Source organism: Thermobia domestica, chromosome 14, assembly GCF_964235325.1.
Source record: "Thermobia domestica chromosome 14, izTheDome1.hap1.1, whole genome shotgun sequence".
Classification (NCBI taxonomy): Eukaryota; Metazoa; Arthropoda; class Insecta; order Zygentoma; family Lepismatidae; genus Thermobia; species Thermobia domestica.
The window spans coordinates 129,412,232-129,434,448 of NC_137467.1; the positions used below are offsets into that span (position 1 = coordinate 129,412,232).

At 36.2% G+C, this 22,217-nt stretch overlaps 1 protein-coding gene across 3 annotated transcripts in view; it reads right to left on the reverse strand.

Moving 5' to 3' along the window:
* Positions 1–22,217, reverse strand: part of Gyc88E (Guanylyl cyclase at 88E) — a 227,035-nt gene that overhangs the window by 60,723 nt on the left and 144,095 nt on the right. For all 3 annotated transcript variants that reach the window (XM_081738809.1, XM_081738808.1, XM_081738807.1), the window contains 3 exons: positions 19,797–19,920; positions 4,640–4,775; positions 2,508–2,634 (listed from right to left, as the gene is read on the reverse strand). In XM_081738809.1, the coding sequence (XP_081594935.1) occupies positions 2,508–2,634; positions 4,640–4,775; positions 19,797–19,920 (387 nt within the window). The remainder of the gene's footprint in view (positions 1–2,507; positions 2,635–4,639; positions 4,776–19,796; positions 19,921–22,217) is intronic.

Here is a 22,217-nt window from a genome sequence, read left to right on the forward strand (position 1 = left end):
TGTAGATTTCAACTCGTTGCACCTACTACGCACTCGCTATTAAAAAATCACGAACTGACATATCCGCCTTACACATCAGGCAAAGAACACGAGGAAGGATATATCTGGCTAAAGATAAGGTTCTCTCCATGTTAACAACTGATCCGTGTAGATTTCAACTCGTTGCACCTACTACGCACTCGCTATTAAAAAATCACGAACTGACATATCCGCCTTACACATTAGGCAAAGAACACGAGGAAGGATATATCTGGCTAAAGATAAGGTTCTCTCCATGTTAACAACTGATCCTTTTCTACTACAATTCTGTCTAAGGCATAAACTAATTATAATAACAGTCACTAAGCACAGTAACAAAAGCTATTGTCTAGGAATTTGTTTCGTGAAATGGAAACTCACCGTTTGGACTCTATTCATTGCCAAGTTAATCTAGCGCAGACTATCGTTATCCACATTCATAATATTCTGTTTGTAAATTATTCTACAATAATCCTCTTGGCTTATTCAATGATCTCTTCTCCACAGTCTTTTCAACTGAAACTTTATCTCCTCGTTTAGTCATACTCTGTTTACCAAAATAATGCATCCTCCACACTCTACTGAGTTCAATGGTAGTTTTGGTCCGGTTACACTATATGTGGTTCTCCAGATATGAAGAGTAGAAGAAAATTTTTGATTGAATGAAATGTCTTTGATCAGGGGCCACAAAATTTTTGAATGGCCCCTAAATCGAGTTTTCAAATTTTTTTTAACGGAATAAGCACATTATATTGAGTTGTGATATTTTGAGTTTGGATACACTATATGTAGTTTTCCAGATATAAGGCGTAAAAGAAAATCTTTGATTTAATGAAATATAATGGATTATTTTGATTAGGGTCCACAGAATTTTTGAACGGCCCTTAAATCGAGTTTTCATATTTTACTGAGTTAAATGGTAGTTTGGGTTTGGTTACACTATTTGTAGTTCTTCAAATGTAAGGCGTACAAGAAAATGTTTGACTGAAATATATTGGATCTTTTGTTCCAAAAACTGATTTTATGGAAGAGTAGTAAGTTTTAACTGATTTATTGTGAGAACTCTTTACTGATTGTTCCAGAGTAAGATATTACACTGGTCTTTCATTATGAGCATGGTGTGTAGCACGTACCATATATCATATTATAGTATGAACAAGTTTTGTTTTCAATCCCCTATAATACAATTCCCGTTCAGTTTTCTTTAAGTTATTATTTTGTTTTTTGAAGTTTAATATGCAAAACAATAATTATCCCTGTTGTGCTTTATGGTTGCGAAACATGGTCGCTTGCTTTGTGGGACACAGACTGGAATATTTAAAAATAAAATCCTGAGGTGAATATTCGGACCAGTGGCGTAGCAATAGGGTAGGCAGGGTAGAAACTGCCTACGGGCGCAGGGAGTTTTGGCATATTAGGGGGCGCCCAAGGTTTCTAATTAATAAAAGCAAATTATATAAATAGAGTCCCAAGTTTTCGCGGTCTTCCTTTCTGAACATGGCAAGAATAAAAATTTCTGTTCACTTCACTTGCAGTTTATTACATTTACGTATCAAATTATTGCCATAACTGTAAACACTGTATGATTAAGAAATTAATCATCCTGCATTAATACGATGTCAGTCTTATATTACATGTGCTGAGTTTACTAACTTTAAATAAAATTCCCCTGTGCAACAAGTTTCAACAATAATGACAATGACCTATAAGATATGGATTAAAACGAGTTAAAAAGTGTTGCCATGATTATAAGGCAAAGTACAATTGTCACGTACCGCGGCTACACAGAACCAAGCACAAGCACTAAGAGTCGGGCAAATTGGGCAACTGTCCAGGGCGACAACGTAAGGGAGCGTCCAAACGAGCACCCCAAAATAAATTTTCGAAGGTATTCTCTAATATCACTGTAATAAAATGTAAAATATAGGCTAGGACTAGGTGGGAGGGAGCCAAAAACCACTTTGAGCGGGTGAAAATTTTGCTCATGAATTGGACAACTCTGATTTGATAAAAAGAATTTGCACAAGCAAAAGCGAGAGAGAAACACTTTTTAACCGTTTCATGAGCAAATTAACTCCTACTATTATATCCTGAGTAGCAACTAGAGGAAGAACATCGTGCTTAATGAATCTTTGTGGTCTTGCACCTTGCTGAGCACGTCCTGGTGGGGATACTCGGCCCGAAACGTGTAACACCTTTTTCAGCCCAGCCACTTTGAGTGAGATTTTTCCTGGGTTTCCCTCATTCCCTCCTTCACACCAGGATTTTGTATACAATTTGTTGCCAAAGACTGATGCAACAACTCTGATGCTCGATGCCAAAGACTGATGCTCAATACCAGGCTGAGTTTTGGTAGATAATATCGTGCCTATGACTTTTCTTTCCACACTCACACTCCACCATTTTGTTAAAGAGTCAATCATTTTCTCCAAATACCCGCCTCCTTTACTACACAAAATATAAAAAAGATTGATATTGCCTCGATATACCTGCTGAAATCATGGAGTGAAAGATCATTAATGTATAGTCCAGTTGCTATCAAGCTGTCCAAGTCAGGCATCACAGGGGTTCCTAGATACATCATCATATGCCACTCTTCCATGTACACCATCTGCCCTATAACGAAAAAAACAAAAGTAAATAATACATAGTTTTGTAGTTTAAAATTGGTATTAAAGTCAGAACGTCAAGTTATACCATTACCATAAGTATTTATATGATCATACCACCACGAACTCACATGCCCAGTTAAGTGTAAGTGTATCTAATGTCACGTAAACATTACAGTTATTTAAAATTTTCACTTCTCAAACCTTAATGAAAAGTTATGTGGGACATATTTCCAATGCTAAACCCGTAAATTTATAATCGTATAGCATATAATCAAATATATTCATAACACGTAACATAATATTACAAATAAGATGGGCACATTGAATGTATTTTACACTGACTATTATATCCTGAGTAGCAAGTAGAGGAAGAACATCGTGCTTAATGAATCTTTGTGGTCTTGCACCTTGCTGAGCACGTCCTGGTGGGGATACTCGGCCCGAAACGTGTAACACCTTTTTCAGCCCAGCCATTTTGAATGAGATTTTTCCTGGGTTTCCCTCATTCCCTCCTTCACACCAGGATAGTACGTAACATAATAGTCCCAGACCGCTTCCTTCCTTCCCTTTCATCGGATAGTGTGCTCACCGAGGGACAGCACTCCTCATTTACGTGACGAGCTAAATGGCCTTAGATGCCGACAGCCCAGAAATCTAATTCCTAATCCTAGTGCTGAGCACGTGTCAGCAGGATTCATGTCCCCATACACAGTGATTAATTTAACGTCAATCGTAGTTAATTATATTAGGACAAATTATTTTCAGAATATTCGTATGATTCTTAGGGCTATTTTCTAATATCCATTGAACCATCAGAGGAAAATCACGTGAGATGACGAAAAGGAGATAAGAGAATGATATTCATTGGATAAACTCTGGTGTTCGAACATTTGGAATAGCGAGCTTGCAAACATACGATTAAGTACAATCAAAGCGCCCTCCAAGTGTGAACTACATTATGTAATTCGATTACTTCAGGTGGAAAGACATAATACATCCGCATTTCGTCGTCGAATGAGTAGCTTTATAATAAGTGCTGGTTCTGTACAGGGCTGCTACAGAAAGTTTAGAAAAGGATTTACAGATGTATACGACGAGAGCTCGACCAAGGATGTAAAAGTATAACACCAGATGTCCTTGATGAACGCGTGAATCATGTGGTTCTTGAAAGGTGTAGATTACGATTTCTGAATTGTCTACTTAGTTCCCTGAAATTTCAACATTAGCGCCTAGAGAAATCGAATTACACAAGACAGGGGCTTAAATTACAGACAATCTGTTTTAAAGCTCGCTACTCTACAACAATTAAACGGCAAGGTCCCTTTATCAGTGTGGAGGGTTCGCAACATCCAATGAACAGTTGTGTTTGTGAGCGTTTCGCCAGTTCATGTGGTTTTCTTCTGGAGGCTATAGCGGAGGTTAAAAAATACAGCTCTCGTGTATTTACTGTTTAAAATAATACCAAAGTAATTGCGAAATATTAGTCAGCACAGAGCATTTTGGCAGATACATTAAGGAGTGAAACCATTCCAAGGAAGGCTGGAAGGAACTTTTACAAAAAGCACAAACCATATTTTTAACACGTTAAACGCCAGGTGCATATATCTTATGCACACGTCGGTATTCCTCAGCAGACCAATGCACACAGTTGGCCCCAGAATAAAACATAATTTTGAGGTTTGACGTTTAAAGTTTTAGATCATGTTAAAAATGTTTTACACATGTTTCACACATTTAGAGCAGTTTAAAACATAATTGAAAACAAGCACTTAAAATTTTAGAATAGCATAATAATTAAGACTTCACGTTCCTTATGTGTGAGTTTGGGCGGCAATTGATGCTTTGACCACGCAAGATTTAAGCCCTCTAGATTTTTGCGTGGCGAGATTTCGTTCGTACACCCCTGTTGACAAAGTACGTAAATACAAATCAATCAAACGGAGCTACTTATTCATTTCTTTTGACACGATTATAAATAAAATTTTTAAAAAATACGGTATATTACTTACCTTTCAATCGTAATGCTTTTTCTTCAATTCCTTCTGTCTTTCCATCATTAAATATAAGTTCCTCTCTATGTGAGTTTTTAATAAGAACAGGCTCTACAGTTACCAATTCGAAGATATTATTAGTTCTGTTTAGAATCTGAAATAACAAATAAATAATTCATATGTATGACAATACTAGTTACACAATACGAACATATAAAATGGTTGATCAGAAAGTAAGGTTAGAAAGCCTGCAGTTAAATGTGTATATATTATTTCATACAACCAATACAGCCAGGGCCGGATTTAGCATTTTGGCGCCCCTAGGCCCAATATTTTTTTCCGCCCCCTAGTCTGGTTAAAGTTACTTTTCTAAAAACCTTTATTAAAAAATTATATCAGGTCTATATGTTAATTGCTTAAACACCACTCCACGATGCAAATAGTTTAACTTTACCAACAATTATTTGTTCCAATGAACTTCAAAATCAGAATGCATTATTAGCCTGATATTTTAAAATCAATTCAAAAAATATGTTAAGTTATGGCTATTTATTTTTATTTCTAGATATTTTTTATTTTTTTTCTCTCGGCCGTGCGCCCCCTGGGAGCTTGCACCCATAGTCCCGGGCCTACCGGGCCTATTGGGAAATCCGGCCCTGAATACAGCCAACAGATAGTAGTAGGTTATTTTTCGACATAGTCTCCATATCGGTTGAGACACTTGTGGAATGAGTTTGAAGATTCCTTCCTGGTAAAAGTCATGTCCTTGCGTGTTCAGCCACGTTGTCAGGGAGTATTTCACCTCCTCGTCTAAAGCGAAGCGACGGCCTCCTAGGTGCTCCGTCAAGTGCGGAAACAGGTGAAAGTTGCTTGAAGCGAGGTGAGTAGCGTGATCATTTTGTTGTCCTGAATCAACTCCTCCAGGCGAGCTGTGTTAAAATCTGTAGATGCCAAGTAGGATTGGCTACTCCGCTCCTCGTCTCTACCAGCTGCAAACTTTCGACACCATTCTGCGATATGCTCACGAGACATTACAGAATCTCCGTACACCTGCCAGCTGCCTGTGAATTTCAGCTGTGGTTATATGTTTCGTCCACGGAAATCGAATAACTGAGCGATTTTCTTCGCGGGACCACTTTTCCAAACGAGTCGCCATTTGTGTTTACCTACAACTAGCGCCGTAGATGGCGGGCGGCTGAAACTGCACAGTTGCCAACTCCTTGTAGTAAAATTACTGCACACTCCTCATTCCTCTATAACAGACGGAATTCCAGTAATGTCGGCCTTGTAACCGTAGTTTTCGATCCTCCCTCGTAGTTACACAAAATAAAAAGATCATATCTCAAACGAATTCAATACGCCGAACACAAATGCTCTTTTTACGTTTTTCCTCTGGTTCTTTTAGAAAAGAAAACAAACCTTATGAAAGTGCAATAGACTTCCAAAAGATGAAGGATTAAATATTAAAACCGGAAGTGGTAGATCTGTCACTTCCGGTTGAATTATATGGATAAGATCGGAGATGGAATCTATGCTTACGACACTGAATCCATAGCAGACAACAGCTTTTCGCCATTTTCTCTTCATGGTGATTATTGTTGAAACCGAAAATCATATATATACTTGTATCTACCATTTTCGATTTGAATAGGTAGATAAGGTTCAAGATAAAATCTGTTCTTGAGATACTGAAGTGACATCAAAAGTAATTTCTCACTAGATTTTACCGTTTTCACTGTATGATGATCAAAAATTAAATAGGAACTATTAGATTTCTAATACTTCCGTATGAATAGAAGGATAGGGGTAGAGATAAAGCGCAACATCCTTTCGTATTAATAACCAATACCACGTGCTTCGACACAAGAACTAGCAAGCAGTCGATGGATGCTGTAACCAATGGAACAGGAAGAGATACGAAGAGGACCTCTTCTACCTCTCTACCGTCTCCTCCAAAAACTTGCTATAAGAACGGAAATCTCGAAGCAGAAGACATCATTGTTAACTGATCACGTTCTACCTGTCTCTCCAAGCTGCATTGGGCGGGAAAGACTCCTCTAACCTTGCCTCTGAACTCTAACGGGCAAGATGTATTCCCACCTATCATCGTGCTGCATTGGGGAGGAGATACTACCCTACCTCTGAGCTGCAACGGGAAAGAGGTCCCTTTAGACCCAGTTGCAACGGGCAGGGTCGTTCTTTGCAACGAGCAAGAGGAAAGGAAAGAACTATTAGAAAATTACATATTTGTAATCTTGTATATAGACTGTTCAGAAGGTTTTTATAATAAAAAAGCGAGGGAAAACCGGTGTACCAGTATTCTATATTACGTATTCTATTTTACCAGTATATTACAGTATTCTTGGGCAGCTGAGTCCATATCAGTAAGGTGTATCTCGCTATCTCTTACCATTGTTGATCTACTAAAATCAATACTTAAGCAGGAAATGATACCTGATTTCTACCACTTCGGGTTATAGTAGAGGGATAACGGTGGACATAATACGTATTCTTGACACGATGAATCAATTTTGAAAACATTGTTGTTCGTTAACTATTACAATTTTCGTTCTATTGGGGTCAACATTAAGACTATTAAGGATGTCCCATGAAGAACACAACTTTTGAAATGCCCAGTGTTTCTGTTCTAGTAAGTTGGCAGCACTGAATGTTACAAGATTTTCACCTGTTATTTTTGTGGTTAGTAGTCACGGAGGAGTTCGTCAGTGGCCGTTACGGCGAGTGCAACGTGTTTTGTGTGCTCTGTGAGGACGAGAGTTGAATGGGTCTTTCTATACATATACATTGCACTTACACTCTTTTTTCCATTTCCACGTTCATACATTCCCTTCTTTTTTCAACACTTTTTTCCATTCATTTTACACTCCCACTTTTCTCTACCTTTTGCCCTGTCCATCTTGACCTTCAGCCCTCTTTAACTGTTCGAACTTCTCTCCCGATTTTGACCATTACCCTATTGTGTCATACTTCTCTCCTGATTTGACTTTTTCCCGATTGTGACATTACTTTTTTTCACGTATTTTTTACTTTATCATATTTATTACTTTGTACATGTCATATACCTTTGTACTCATCTTATTACTTTTTAATCATTTTTCCACTAATCACATCATTACATTTTACACGTTTAATTACCTTTGTAAATTGCCGATAAGTCTTTTTCAAGACAGTGATAACAATCTTTTGCGCCACTTATGTGACGCTTCTACAAACAAATAGTCACGGAGCATCGAATAGCTTATGAGTTCAAAGGATGTGCAGCGTGATCATATCTACACAATATTTATCATATTTGTAATAAGTTTCACTATGGTATCACGCTGTTCCGCCTTGAAGTGCTCCATTCCCTTTCTGCACAGAAAACAAATGACGATTGTGCGCTATTTGGTGCTCCCTGACTACTAACCACAAAGACAATATATGAAAATCGTGTAACGTTCCACTTTACTTGAACAGAAAGGTGGGCATTTAAAAGTCGCGTTCTTAATTGGAGACCCTTACAAACATTGATTTCTACCACTTCTGGTTTGAATAGAGGGTTCAGATTAGAGATGCAAAAAAGCCGGCTTTTTTGAATCGATGGTTTTTTTCGCATAAAAAGCAGGCTTTTTTTTTTAAAAAAAAACGAGAATTTTGGAAATTTTGGCTTTTTTCATTTTCATGATTTTTCTATCTAAATAGCTTTCTTATAGTGTATTCTATACTTAGATAAGAATTCCATGACCTAAATGCCATATTTCGCACTAAAATTCACCATCAAGATGGATGGAGCACATGTTTTACGAATTAAAGCTAACATGAAGAATGTAGTATTTGAGGGCAATTTTAGAGGCTATTTAACTTTATTTTAACTTTTGAGTTATCGATATTTTTTCTTCTCGATATCATTTCAGTTTGTCGTCTGTTTCATTTCTAAGAGCTTAGTACTCTAGCTTCTAACGCAGAAGTTAAACTTACGTTTTTCTATATATCCGTCAAAGCGTACGTTTTTCAATATATCCGTCTAACCGTACTTCCACATTTCTGTTATACTGTAGCTGTGCAACGATTTAGCAATAATTTTCCGGATACAACCTTGAATACTAATTTATACAAATAATCAGTAGCGGATTTAGAAACGTACTTTGGGACGGGTTTCTCTGATTGTTTCGTTTTCTAAAATCTCCTAATTTTATTTGGAAGGAGCTTGAAGTTTATGAGTACAGGCATAACTAATACTGTATTTCGTTTCGTTTATATATTTAGCGATAATCTTCTGGATACAACCTTGAAGATCATTTTATACTGAGAATCAGTGGCGGATTTAGAAAAGTATTTTGGGAGGGTTTTTTTCTTACTAATGTTTAGTTTTTCTAAACATTCGTAATTTTTATTTGACGACAGCTCAAAGTTAATAAGTAAAGGCATAACTAATAGATATTTCGTTTGTTTTAGACATTCCGTAATTTTGGGGAACAGGCTTCAGTCCGAAAGACCGCCCCCCCTAACCCTCGCAAAAACCGTCACTGCTGGTAATTAGTAATAATAACGATTTAAAAACAATAAGAAATGAAGTCAGCCAACTCACAGTACACGTACTATTTCTACTTCATAGATGGAATGAAGAAAAGTTTTGTTAGAATGGTCGAATGCTGAGTTGAATTCCGGACTTCTCGATAGAAGCGCAAAAGCTCCAGTCAATCATGTTTGTTGTGCAGTTGTATTTATCTTAACTTAAATATATTCCGTAGTCCTTTTTTTGTGTGTGTTGGTGGGGTGGGGAGAGTTCCATAATGATATGAAGGGTGTGAGCCAAGAACATGGTAACTAACAAATTTTCAATTGCTGAGCTACGAAGCATCAGATAGTTAGCAACGCATACCGCTTCGTTTAATCCCTCATGTATAGACTTATGTGAAAAATCAGCTTTCCGACTTTCAAAATGGATTGTGCAGCAGAAAATTTCTAATTTCTTAAAATAGTAAAATTATGGGTTACCATGTTCTTATCTCACACCCTTCATGTTCAATCCCTCTTGTTAAAAATACAGAAAACTTGAGGACTGAATAAACCGTGATGGTGCTTATATAAAACTGTAGAATTTCAAGAATATACAAAACCAAAAGCTCTAGATGTGCAGCCTTTAAGTGTATCATATAAATCTAAGTATTTTTCTTATGTTTTATTTTAATTTTATTTTGTTCCAAAAAGAGGGTATGGAATATTTTGAAGTAAAAATACTACATAGAATTTTGCTATTTATTTGAGTATTTTTTTAAAAGAAGTATTTACTTTTAGGGTTGGCTGGTTTACACCAGCTGTTTTTCTTTTTTAAAAAAAATAAACAACTGGTTTAAACCGAAAAAAATAAAAGGTACGAAAAATGCGAATCGTGTGAACTTCATGGTGACGTTTCCATACATCAAACCATCTGCGTTAGTTTTATTTCCTTTTCACCTTTTAATCAAGGTGTCCCATGTTCAATTCTCGGTCGAACCACAACCCTTCTTTCATGCGTAAACAAAGTAGCGGTTCGGATGTCACTTTAAGCGAAAGTCTTCTCCTTGATAACCTCGGTATTACGTAAGGATGTTAAGCCTGAACATACGAAACGAAACTAAATTGTATATTTCTGCATGCCTGAATGCCTGTTGTTTTATAAAGAAGCCAAGGTTGCTTAAATATACTGATATAAATTGACAAAATTTATCGATTGCCTACATAGCTTCCAACATTAGCTTGGATTGTATTGTCAATGATTGTAATTTAATACCTCAGTTTAGTGTACTGATTATGATACGTTGACCTTTAAATTTTACATGCAAAGCAATAACAGGATTTTTTCCGTTATTGTTTTACATTTAGAGTAATGACGGGATTTTCCCGATGGCTAGGGCGGGAGTTTCTCAATTTAAGAAATTTACTGACCGGACTTCTTTAAGCTTATGTGACCTCTTTCAGCATAACCCCGTTGTTGCATAATAACACCAAGGCGAAACAAACTTATTTCTGTCAATATGTAATATAAATACATAAAGCAAAATATCTAAACCCAAAAGAACCTGGTTTAAACCAAAAGAGCCTAGTTTAAACTCCCCCCCCAAAAAAAAAACGGGTTTTTGGCATTTTCAAAAACAACCATGGCTCTTGCCAACCCTGCTTACTTTTGTATGTAGGAGGTTAAAAAAAATCTTATTATATACATTGGTTAATCCTTTGGAATTCATAATGTAAATATGTTGAGAAGTAAAACTGTTTGAAATATCTTTTCGAAATTCATAGTTTATTTTCGAGGTTTTATATTATTATCGGCATCAACCACTAATTAAATGACTTTTTGTGTTGTAGAGAAGCGAAACAAAGTCTGGTTTATCAATTTAAAGCAGAATTTTCAAAAAAGCCCAAAATTTCCCAAGCAAAAAAGCGAAGCAGAAAAAACCGAGTTTTTTTTTCAAAAAAGCCGGTTTTTTTCCGAGCCCTTGCATCTCTAGTTCAGATAGATGAAACCTATTCTTTGGGTACTGAAGTAATATTAGAAAATAATTTCTCTCTCTATTTCTTATAATTCTAGCTCTAATACCGATGGACTTACATACTCGTCCTATAAGATTTCCTATACTAATGCGTAGCACAGTTTGGAAGTCTAAATATCAATCACAACTATACGAGGTGTGTCTAAAAAGAAACGGAACTTTTGAGATAGCACACCAACCGCCAGAAGGAGCGCACTGCTGTTACTGAGTGCACCTAACGTCAGGTTTAGACAACAAACTGCCATTTGTCTCGTTCCACTATGATCGTTAGTCGTCAAGCTATATCCGCTGAAGTGAGGACGTGCACAAGCTGTTCGTCGGATTAATGATACATGCCAACATGTCTATGTCAATTTGGAATAACTTGGCAAAACATTTACAGATACTTCATTCAGGATCTCCTCGTAAGAAAATGCATGAATCGGTCAAAGAGCAAGGTGAAGTTGGTTGTGTTCGTTTGATTAGAAAGGCTTTGTCCATCATGAATTTGTATAAGATGGTAAACAAATAATTGTACCAGAACATTTAAGCGCGATTGAGGAATGTTGCAGGCAAGAAGAAGACTTGAATGGTGGGAAAACCAAATTTGGAACTCATCCGATCTTGTCCAAACATAGCATGGAGATAAACCTTGACTTACTTGATATGCATATGATAAATATTTCTGTGCAAGCTTTCAGTTTCCGAGTTATAAGGTACCGGTATCGAAGAACTAACGATCATGCCACTAGTAAAAAGTGCGCACGCTTAGATAAATTTCTAATTACACTCTTTATACTAATTTGAGAATGATGAGTTCAATGTATTTTTAAGCATATCCATGGTGTCTCGTGAAAACGATTTCAAATTGTGGTCTTTGAGATACCACTTATGACAATAGCAAACGTATTTGCGATTCGATACTTTTCTTAGTAGCGCTTTTTATATTACTCTGAGGACGCTGAATGAAATGGAATCATTTTCAAACATATCTTTCCATGATGTCACGAGAAAAAAATGGCCTCAAAATTGGAATATTTATATTTATTTCTATCTCATAATTGAGATCACTTTTCTAGGAACTCTATAGATGTGTATGTTTAAAGCGAACTCCATGGGATTCAACAACCCGAAGTTAGTATAAAAAGTGGAATTAGAAATGTATGCGAGTGTGCGAAGTTTTATTATTGGCATAAGCAGCACTTCAAAGATCTCAAATTTGAGATCATTTTTCTGGTGATCTCATGGACGGATATGCTTAAGTGTCTTTGGATTTAGTATCCTCAAATTACTGTAAAAATGTCAACATAAATTAATCCAAATGGTCCCACTTTTTACTAGTGGCATGATCTGTAATTCTTTCGGGTTTCGTTAGTTACTATCAGCGTGTTATGTGACTACCAGTAAGGAGGCGCGGTGGCTCAGTGGTAGAGCGTTCACCTTCGGTGCTTGTGGTCCCTGGTTCGATCTCAGCTCGCGCCGTGTGGACTTTGTGGTGGACAAACACCGCGCTCGTGGGTTTTCTCGGGGTTCTCCCGTTTCCTCCCACTTTCTTCATTCCACCATTTCATTCATCTCTCAATATCACCGAGACGGCATGTCTTTAGCCTAACCGGCATAACCGTGGGACGTAAAACTAAAGATTTCATTTCATTTTCATGTGACTACCAGTATAAAAGACATTTGATTAATCTGATAATTGTAGAGTTTCAGTTTTACAATATTTCTACTAGAAAGTAAAACTAGTAATAGTTTTATACATAAATTGATTGTTAATATATTGACACCTCTGTTAGGGATCAGGCTTTATGACTAGAAAATGCCACAATGTATACCATAGGAATTGACATGTGCATCTAATCATCTGGCAATGTAGGTTAAGGTCTATTTCATTCTCAATTTAGAGTAACAATGAATTTCGAATTGGACTTTCTTACAGTTATGAGAATTTATTACTTCTAAGTTTCTGTCTCAACTGCGTTTATTTATCGGAATTTACAGCAGTATAATCAAATAGGCCAACTTCGTTATGAATAAAGATACGAAAATACTAGTAGAGAGGAAAGTTGTGGGAAATATATAGTTTTTAATCTAGTTTTTAGGCTCCACACTGGTAAAGCGCTCTGTGTTAAATAGAAAAGATAGAACATCAACATTTACAGTTCCCCATGCTGTTTCAATAGGACGTAAAGGCATGTAAAAATGACTAATATGAAAAAAATAGGACAAATATGAAAAAAATAGGAGGTCAAAAGAGAGTACTCCTAAGGTCTTTTGTTTTAGTTTGTAGTCTAGTTTCCAAAAAGTAAGTTTAAGCCTTGGATATCAAGAGTTCATTGAAGTATTTTATTTGCAGATAGATTAAAGTGACAACGAGGGTATGGTCTCCATCGTCAATTCTATGGCCAGTTTTCAGTAATTTGTTTTGTAGTTCGTAGTAGATTATGTTCTTGAGAGCCTAAAAGACGTCTAAAGGAAAACATCTGGTCCCCGAGAGGATTAATCACTGAGCTTGCGCTTTATTTGTAAGAAAGATCGAAATAGAAACGTTCTATCATAAAAGAAAAAAAAACAATGACAAGATTGTATAGTGTTTTCTGTTGCAAAAATAAGGTACTTCGGTAATAAATTATGATCATAAATGTATCGAGTTTGCAATAAAATGTGTCGTTTGCATCGTATTTCTAGGATTTTGTGTAGTAAACTGCTATGGAATACCGATTAAATAAAACGCTTAAATAAATATATATGCATGCTACTATAATGTACTAGACCGAAGCTCCATCATAGCAAAGCGGTTAGTGTACAATTCTTTGGTGTTGGAGATCCGGCTTCGATTCCTGGTGGGACCTTGCTGACCATAATACAAGGTTAATTCTCACAGTACATTCCGTTTCCCTCTACACTATGTCGCCTCAAGAGAGCTGAATTGCAGGTCCATTGAATCGAAAATTCCTATTTTTGATTGTCAGTAAATCATCTTTCTTTTAAGAATTTTGGTTTACAATTTGTTCTCAACACGTGACTTCTACATGTATGCGCATACGAACAGACTGAAGCACGGATTGGCAAAAGCCACTTCTTTTGGTATGTAGAAAGTAAAAAAGTGAAAACTATTTTACATATCTGATTTATTTTCCTCACAATTAAAGATTCCTTGAACTTTATCGTCTGCAAAATCAAAATTAAGTAACTTTCAGATCAATACTAGGAAATAAGAATAATGTGTTAATTTTCAAGACATAGCGATTAGAATAAAATAATGACTTGAATGCGATACATGAGATTCTCGTGAATGCAATTCTAATAAAGCGCTAATGCTTCAGTGTGTAATTTTCTCTTTAACTTCCCTTGTTTCCATTAGCTTTTGATAGTGACAAATCGTTTCCATCTGGTTCCTGTTATCCCTTTCGTAATTGCATTCTCCAAATTTTCCTCTGGCGTATCTCACATCTACTCATTTATCTCCACGTCCAATTTTAAATCCATTAGATGTACCATTCTCTCAGAGAGATTCACCCCTGCGAACATTTCTTTCACCTTTATCTGAGAGGAAGTAGCACAAAGATTTCAACTTACATATTGGAAGCATATTTAGTCTTTTGTACTACTAATATTTTTTTGTTCTTTCTTTCTTTTTTTTTATTTCCAAACCTTTAAATCAAGTTAAATGATCATCTAGGAAAAACAAATAAAGTATTTTGCAAGCCTGTAAACAAGGAGTTATAGAAAAAGAAAGGTGTTTTTTATTTGTCAATGTGAAGCATTGTGAAACATATAAACAAACGTATGGTTAATTTGCAATACTACAAATAACCGTATTATTTATTTATTTATTGAACAAATTTCCAGATACAGCATAACTTTGCCATTTTACACAGGGAAAAGTTAATAAAAGAAAGAAAGAAACAAGACAACAATAGCAACAACAACATAGAACAGTGTCGAAAAAGAGTGTAAAAGTAATATTATTCCGTCAAAACTCGTTTAATTGCTCTATCAAACACCGGGTAGCTCGAAAAAATGTCCACATCAGTTGTATCTTGATTATAACAGTTTGGAATTCTGTAAAAATGAGACTTCTGTATAATTGCCAACGTAGGACGGGCAAGATGGAATGGGTGAGTATTCCGGGTGATGCGGGAAGGGACACGTAAGAATAGTTCTTGAAGTAATATTTCCGATCTTAAATTTCCATTAACTATTTTACGTAGATATTTCAGGTCAGAGATAATTCTACGTACTTACGGAGTCTGGATATTCAGATGTCGCAAGAGTTTCTTCTTAGATAATATTCTAAGAGCAGGAACACGGAAACGGACTATAGAGATAAAGAAGTTAAGAATAGTCAAGTCTGGAGAGATGTGTAGGTGCTTCCATGGCCCATATGGGAGAGCAGTATTCGATCTTGAGCGCTATTAAAGTTTTATAAAAAGTTGCTAATGAAGAAACAGTACGTAGTTCAGTGAATCGATAAAGAAGTCCCAACATGCGCATTGAATTCTTAAGTATGGAGGAGATGTGGTCAGAGAATGTGAGTTTTGAATCAAAGATGACACCAAGATCATTATGACTAGCAGAATGTGTGATAGGAGAATCATTGACATGGTATGTGGAGGGAACAGGAGACTTTTTTAAAGTAATAGTAATACTGTCACATTTCTTATTGTTGAGTTTCAAATGCCACTTTTCACACCAGCCTATACGGTAATTTATGTCTTCCTGTAGAGCAATTGTGTCATGGAGACACGATATTTCTCTGTATAACTTACAATCGTCAGCAAAAAGCAGAAGGCCACTAGGTTGAGCTGATAAGTGCGTGTAGAGATCATCCATAAACAGGACAAATAGCAGAGGCCCAAGTACACTTCCCTGAGGCACTCCTGAGATCACAAGTTGGGGGTTAGAAGTCGCCCCCGAAAGAACAACTTTCTGTTTACGGTCCTTCAAGTAGCTGGTGATTAAAGAGAGAAATTTACCATGTACATTAAATCTATTGGAGAGTTTATGAAGAAGATGAATGTGACTGGCAGAATCAAAGGCCTTCGAGAGATCAAAGTAGATAACATCTAATTGAGTATTGTTATTCATACATTTGACAGCACAGGAAAGAAGAATGCTTAAGCTTGTGAGATTTGAGCTTCTCGGTAGAAAGCCGTGCTGAGGAATGTGGATGTAAGGTGAGGTGAATTTAAGTAGCCTGTCTTTGATTTTTTTTCGCAGATATTTGATATTACAGAAAGAAGAGATATTGGCCTATAGGAGGATACATGATCTTTAAGTTCTTTCGTCAATTATGGTAACTTGACCATACAACTGAAATAAAACTTTATTCCATTCAAAAACTGAACATTGTACGAAAAATGTAAAAAGATTTGACTAAAGTTCCAGATTCCCAACACAAAAAGACAGCTTTCCATTTGTAAGGTCAAGTGGACAGATTCACGAAAACTTGAGACCAAAAGTCTGCAACCCAGTGGATAACATTGTGAAGCACGTTGTCTAATATTCTGCAGTTACAATCATTTTTCTCCATTTCTCTTTATCTCTTCGCATTAACTCCGTCTGGAATGCGTGGAGAAAGGTAACTTTAGAACGAATTTTCAAATCACATTTTGCAAAGAGTAATGAATTTAATTAATTATTTAAAAGGAACATGTTGAATCTGTCATTTCGGGTGCAAGACCGATTTAAATTAGTCTCAAGTATGGGAAAACTTATTAAGAGACAACTTTGGAGGGAGTCAGTGTTGTTGCTTAAAGGTTATCACCAAATCGGGTGCAGAGGCGCGCTATCAAAGTTCAGAGGCCGAGGACTAGTCTGCCTGATCTTTCCCAAACTCATTATACTCTATAGACTACATATTTTAAAGTTTTTTAAATAATATACTATACTTTAGGAAATACATTGCTTTTCCAATCATTCTTGCTTTTATTTCACGTTCGCATCCCACATCATCATTAATAATACTACCCAGGTATCGATAATTAGTCACCTATTCTACTTTCTCCCCTCCTACTTCTATGTTTGACATCGATCGCTTCGTTCCAATCACCATGAGTTTTGTCCAGTGTTTTATTTCTGGCGGTACGCAACGGTACGGTTTACCAGCACCTTTTTCATGAGAATGGAATATTTCCTCTTCTGTCTTAAAAGGGGTTGACAAAAAACTTCGAAAATACAAATAGTAAATATAGGGCTTTAAAGTTTTATTTGAAAATCAGTGTGTTTATTGTTTTCAATTTTTTTTCTAGAGAAAGAGTTGCGAATCTTTGTTCCTTCTTCAAGTCAGTTAATTGTATTCAGGGACTAGAAATATTTGGACCCTTCTGTCTCTCGCTCGCTGGCACGACCTCGCATCTCCCTTTTTCATTCCTTATTCACTGAACTTCAACTAAACTGAAAGACAGTACAAAAATTCTGTTGGCACTCCACCTCAGTACTTTCTCCGTACAGGAGCCTTTGCTCAGTCCCTATTTTAATGTATCCAAGTAATTCTGTTTATTCATAATTAGAAAGAGAATTAAGTGAAAACATCCCCTAGATTTTTTCTCAAAATTTATCCATTAGTTTAGTAGAGCTTTGTAGAACATTTTGATAGCATGATTAGTATTTTAGGGAGCATTATGTGAACAATAAACTGTAAGTGTGTTGTTATTGAAATTCAGTATTTCTCTTGAACTCTTAATGCCTTTTGACAACAAATAGCAGCTTACTTTCGCCCGTTTACAAATATAGAAAAAAAAAGGAACAAATCACTAAGAAATATTGATTATCACTACGTTTATAGTATTATAAAATTAAGGCGTAAGAATCACACATTTTAAAGCATTTATATATTTATATACATGACTTTCTAGTTACAAGACTCCAGTGATATGCTACTGGACATTATAATTATTATTGTTAATAATAATAATAATAATAATAATAATAATAATAACAATAATAATAATAATAATAATAATAATAATAATAATAATAATAATAATAATAATAATAATAATATTCTGAAATGTATGCTACATTTCAACCATTATGAACCTTCTGTAGAACTTCCAACAACAATTTCCAATTCACGCGATCAAAGGTCTTTTTTAGAACAATAAATAAAACATAAATCTCTTTTCCTTTTTCTGTAAACGTTTCACCGATCACCCTTAATAATTCAACTGCATTCCTTGTGCCCTTATCCCTCCCAAACCTGAACTATTCTTCCTCAGCGGTTTTATTTGTTCTTCCATACAACTTTCTGTTCAGAATTTGAAGCAAAATTTTTGTTGTGTAACATATGAGACAAATAGCTCTATAATCCTCACATCTATCTACCTGGATTCAATTTCTTAGCCATTGATATTATTATCGTCTTGAGGAAGTCTTTTGGAAGGCTGTTCCATAGATTTCATTGCAGAGTCGGAATAATTCTTCCTTGGTCTTGTCTCCCATATTCTTAATGAATTCGATTCGTATATTATCTATCTCGGCTGTAATCCTTCTTAAAACTGGAAGATGCAGAAATCTTTTACTTCTGGTTTTAACATTGAATTTTAATAAAATTAACCGGAAAGAAATATTCAGAATGTTTTTCCTTCATGTAGATTCAACGTCCCGATTGCAGGTTCCATCTCTTCCATTATTCACCTTTTGAAACTAAAACTGACAAATCCATCACTTCTAGTAAGAATACAGCTTGGAAGTCTATTGTAGAACAGATAAATCTATAACTTGTGGTTTGAATGTTGGACACTCATAGTTTCGAAGTCTACTGTAGCATAGGAGTGTGAGACAAAACTAACTTATTTAACTTACAATTATATAACAAAATTCGAGGTTGACTTTCCATATTTAAAGTGAATACTTCTCAAGTTTTAGATCATAAAAAAAATAACCCTATAGAATTGTTTTATTTAGTCTGAGTACTACTTTGTTTAAATATTTAACAGGAACTAATGTTTTGCGTGTCACATTATCCAAGTGATACCCTTCCATTCTAAACTTATTTTGTCATTCATGAGCTAAATGGTCACATGAATGTAGGAAAATCATTTTAAATTGAATCATTGGGAATTGATAAACTATTTTAAAGTATGTTCCCCAAAGAAAAAAAGTGATACTAATTATAATCATTAGACTGCAGATAGTTAACTGTAATAGCGCATATCGTTGCTGCGCGTCGAAGAACCACAATGTGTTAAAACCACAACTTTTCAGAAGAAAAATAAAATTCCCAACTCTTAAAATTTTGCCAAATATACACGGAAGCACTTAAAAAATATAGTAAAATTGGTTATGCGCATATTATGCACTAGACATGTTGTAGCTTGCTTTAACAATTCTATATTACTATTTTTGTGTTTACGTAGCACCTTTTGAGCCTTTATAAGCACATAGAGGATCTGTATACATTAATCAATACGTACGTGATGAGAACCTGAATCCTTTAATTTCAATCTATTATTTTTTCATTGTTGTGGCGAAACAATTGCATATTAACTTACCACGTTATAAGAGACTCTACCTGACAGCTTTCAGGTTTATTTGCGCGACATAACTAATTTTCGACAAAAATGTTAAATAGCGGTTCTTCGAGGCGCAGCGACGATATTCTTATTTATAACTATAATAGATACAAACGAGGTAAAAGGGGGTAACATTAAACTTACCGTAGTAAATTTAAATTCTATGATTGGCCTTACTAAATCAAATGTGGTTGTTATCTTGTTTCCTACTAAATTTGGGAGTATCTGCATTAATGAATTTCCTATACTTCTGATTACCATATCTGATCTGCAAAGAAAAGTAAACCATGCAAGTAAGTTTTTAGTAATCTCCCTCGGTTCTATTACAACTGATAGCATTTCTACTTGCTGTTAGTTACAATCAGTGACGGAATCATATTTTATATTACCTTTTCTACGGAGTGTGACGTTGCAGAAACATTTTTGTATAGGGGAGACCGAGGCTATTTGAGCATAGTAAGAGAAAACTCAAAATCCCCCCCAAAAAAAACGCACTTTAGAGTTTAAATAATTAGGCCATAATCTACGTACATTGTTATAGTACAACATATTAAAGAATAAAGAACTATTAAATCATGGAAATTCAGGAAACAAATTTAAAATATAAATGGCAGAATTCGAGATTAGTAAAAATCATGGGGCTATTTGTTTTTTTCTAGGAGCTATTTGGGTTTTTCTAGGGGCTATTTGGTTTTTTTATTTTATCAATATTGTTTACGTTAATTACATTGGCGTTCATGTATATTCTTAAATTATGCACTTTTCTATATAATTTGTTAAAAACGTAACCTCATAGTAAAAGAAAATAAGTGGAGCGATTCTATAGGAAAAGATGTTAAGGATAAGCTAAAATTCATTTAGCATTGTAATAATACAAGACTATTAATTTTCTTATATATTACATAATACCTTACACGAATAGGTTGTAGTTAGTTCAGTATGTATAAAACCTTTCAAGTTTATTACTTGAAACCTTTTACGTTTAGTATATATTTATAGTTTAAGATACTGTTTGTACAATTCTCTGTAAATCTCGATGTAACATCATTCTTCCAGAGAAAGGGGCTCACACACCTAAACTCAAGGACTACACATCACACGCACACGCATGCGCACACACAAAATCTTATCTTTTGCCTGGCTCCGCCCAAGGCACCTTGTTCTAGCCAATCTAGATGTTAATGGCATGGCTTGTTCCAATAGCTAGTATCTCCACCCCTCAGAGTGGAACCCTTCCGAGCACTTGTGCACCCGAAACCGTGTGCAAAAACCAATAATCTTCCTTTTCAGGATACGGGTCCCCCTCGGGCTCCGCCCTAGGTACTTTTTAGATCTCCACGCATGCTCAACCTCTGACCTTACGGTCTTGGTGCAACGTTTGCTCACGTTACTATTTTGCACACAGACCGTAAATTGGTGCCGGTTGCACCCCCGACCGAGGCCCTTAAAAACGCATGTTTTGGGCTCTCTCGTCGGACAACGTCCCTCTCCTGAACCCCTCAGAGACGTGCAGACTACGAGGAGTACGCAATTCGTTAGGTACATCTCAGTTCAGGAACTTATCACGAAGAAGTCTCTAGTTGTCCATCCCTCTGCCTTCCAACCTCTCTGCCTCTACGGAGGCCTGCCTACTCACTCTCTTGGTTACCTACCTCACTCTCTTGGTTTACCCAGTACTTGGCAATCTGTTTCTGAAAGCTCGATGGCTCAGCCAGGGTTCTCCCATACTTGCTGGTCGGCTTAGGAAACTGACGGTCAAAGTACTACCCTACCTAATCCTCACGGTAACTTGGCAATCTGTTTCTGAAAGCAAGACGGTTCAGCCAGGGTTCTCCCATAATTGCTTGTCTGCTTAGGAAACTGACGGCTAAAGTTACCTCCTTCCGAACTTGGCAATCTACTTCCGCAAGTTTCGCTTCAGCCCGGACTCGCTCCAGAAACTGCTGGCAAGCTTAGGAAGTTGACGGCTAAAGTTCTGTCGCACCCCTATTTGATGTGTGTTTTGACAGACTCTAAGTTTATTGCTTAGCTGGCCAAAACGCACGGGTAATCAAATAGTTACACCCTGTTTGATGTCTGTTCGCAGACCGGTAGATCAAACGGTAACCTTAATTCCTTCTGGTAACCAACTTTGTTTGATGTCTGCTTAGCAGACCGGTAGATCAAACGGTAACCTTTACACCTACCCAGTTTGATGTCTGTTCGCAGACCGGTAGATCAAACGGTAACCTGTTCCTAACCTCTGGTAGCCTACCCTATTTGATGTCTGTTCGCAGACCGGTAGATCAAATAGTATACCTCTTACCTACCTACCCACTAGGACTGATTCGTGCCCTCCCAGTCTAGTGCAGTTTGTTTAATTTGTGAATAGTGCTCTTTTAAACAGTGAAGTTATTTAGTGAGTTATTTTTTTTAACTATCTATTGGAACACCGCCACGTAAGTTAAACTCTTTTATAAATATACACAATACTTACACTATCGCCCCGGCTCTGGTTCTTGTAATTTGCTTAGAGCCAATAAACTGCAGGCTTACTGCAAGGAACATATTTGTCGAGTTTTGTTT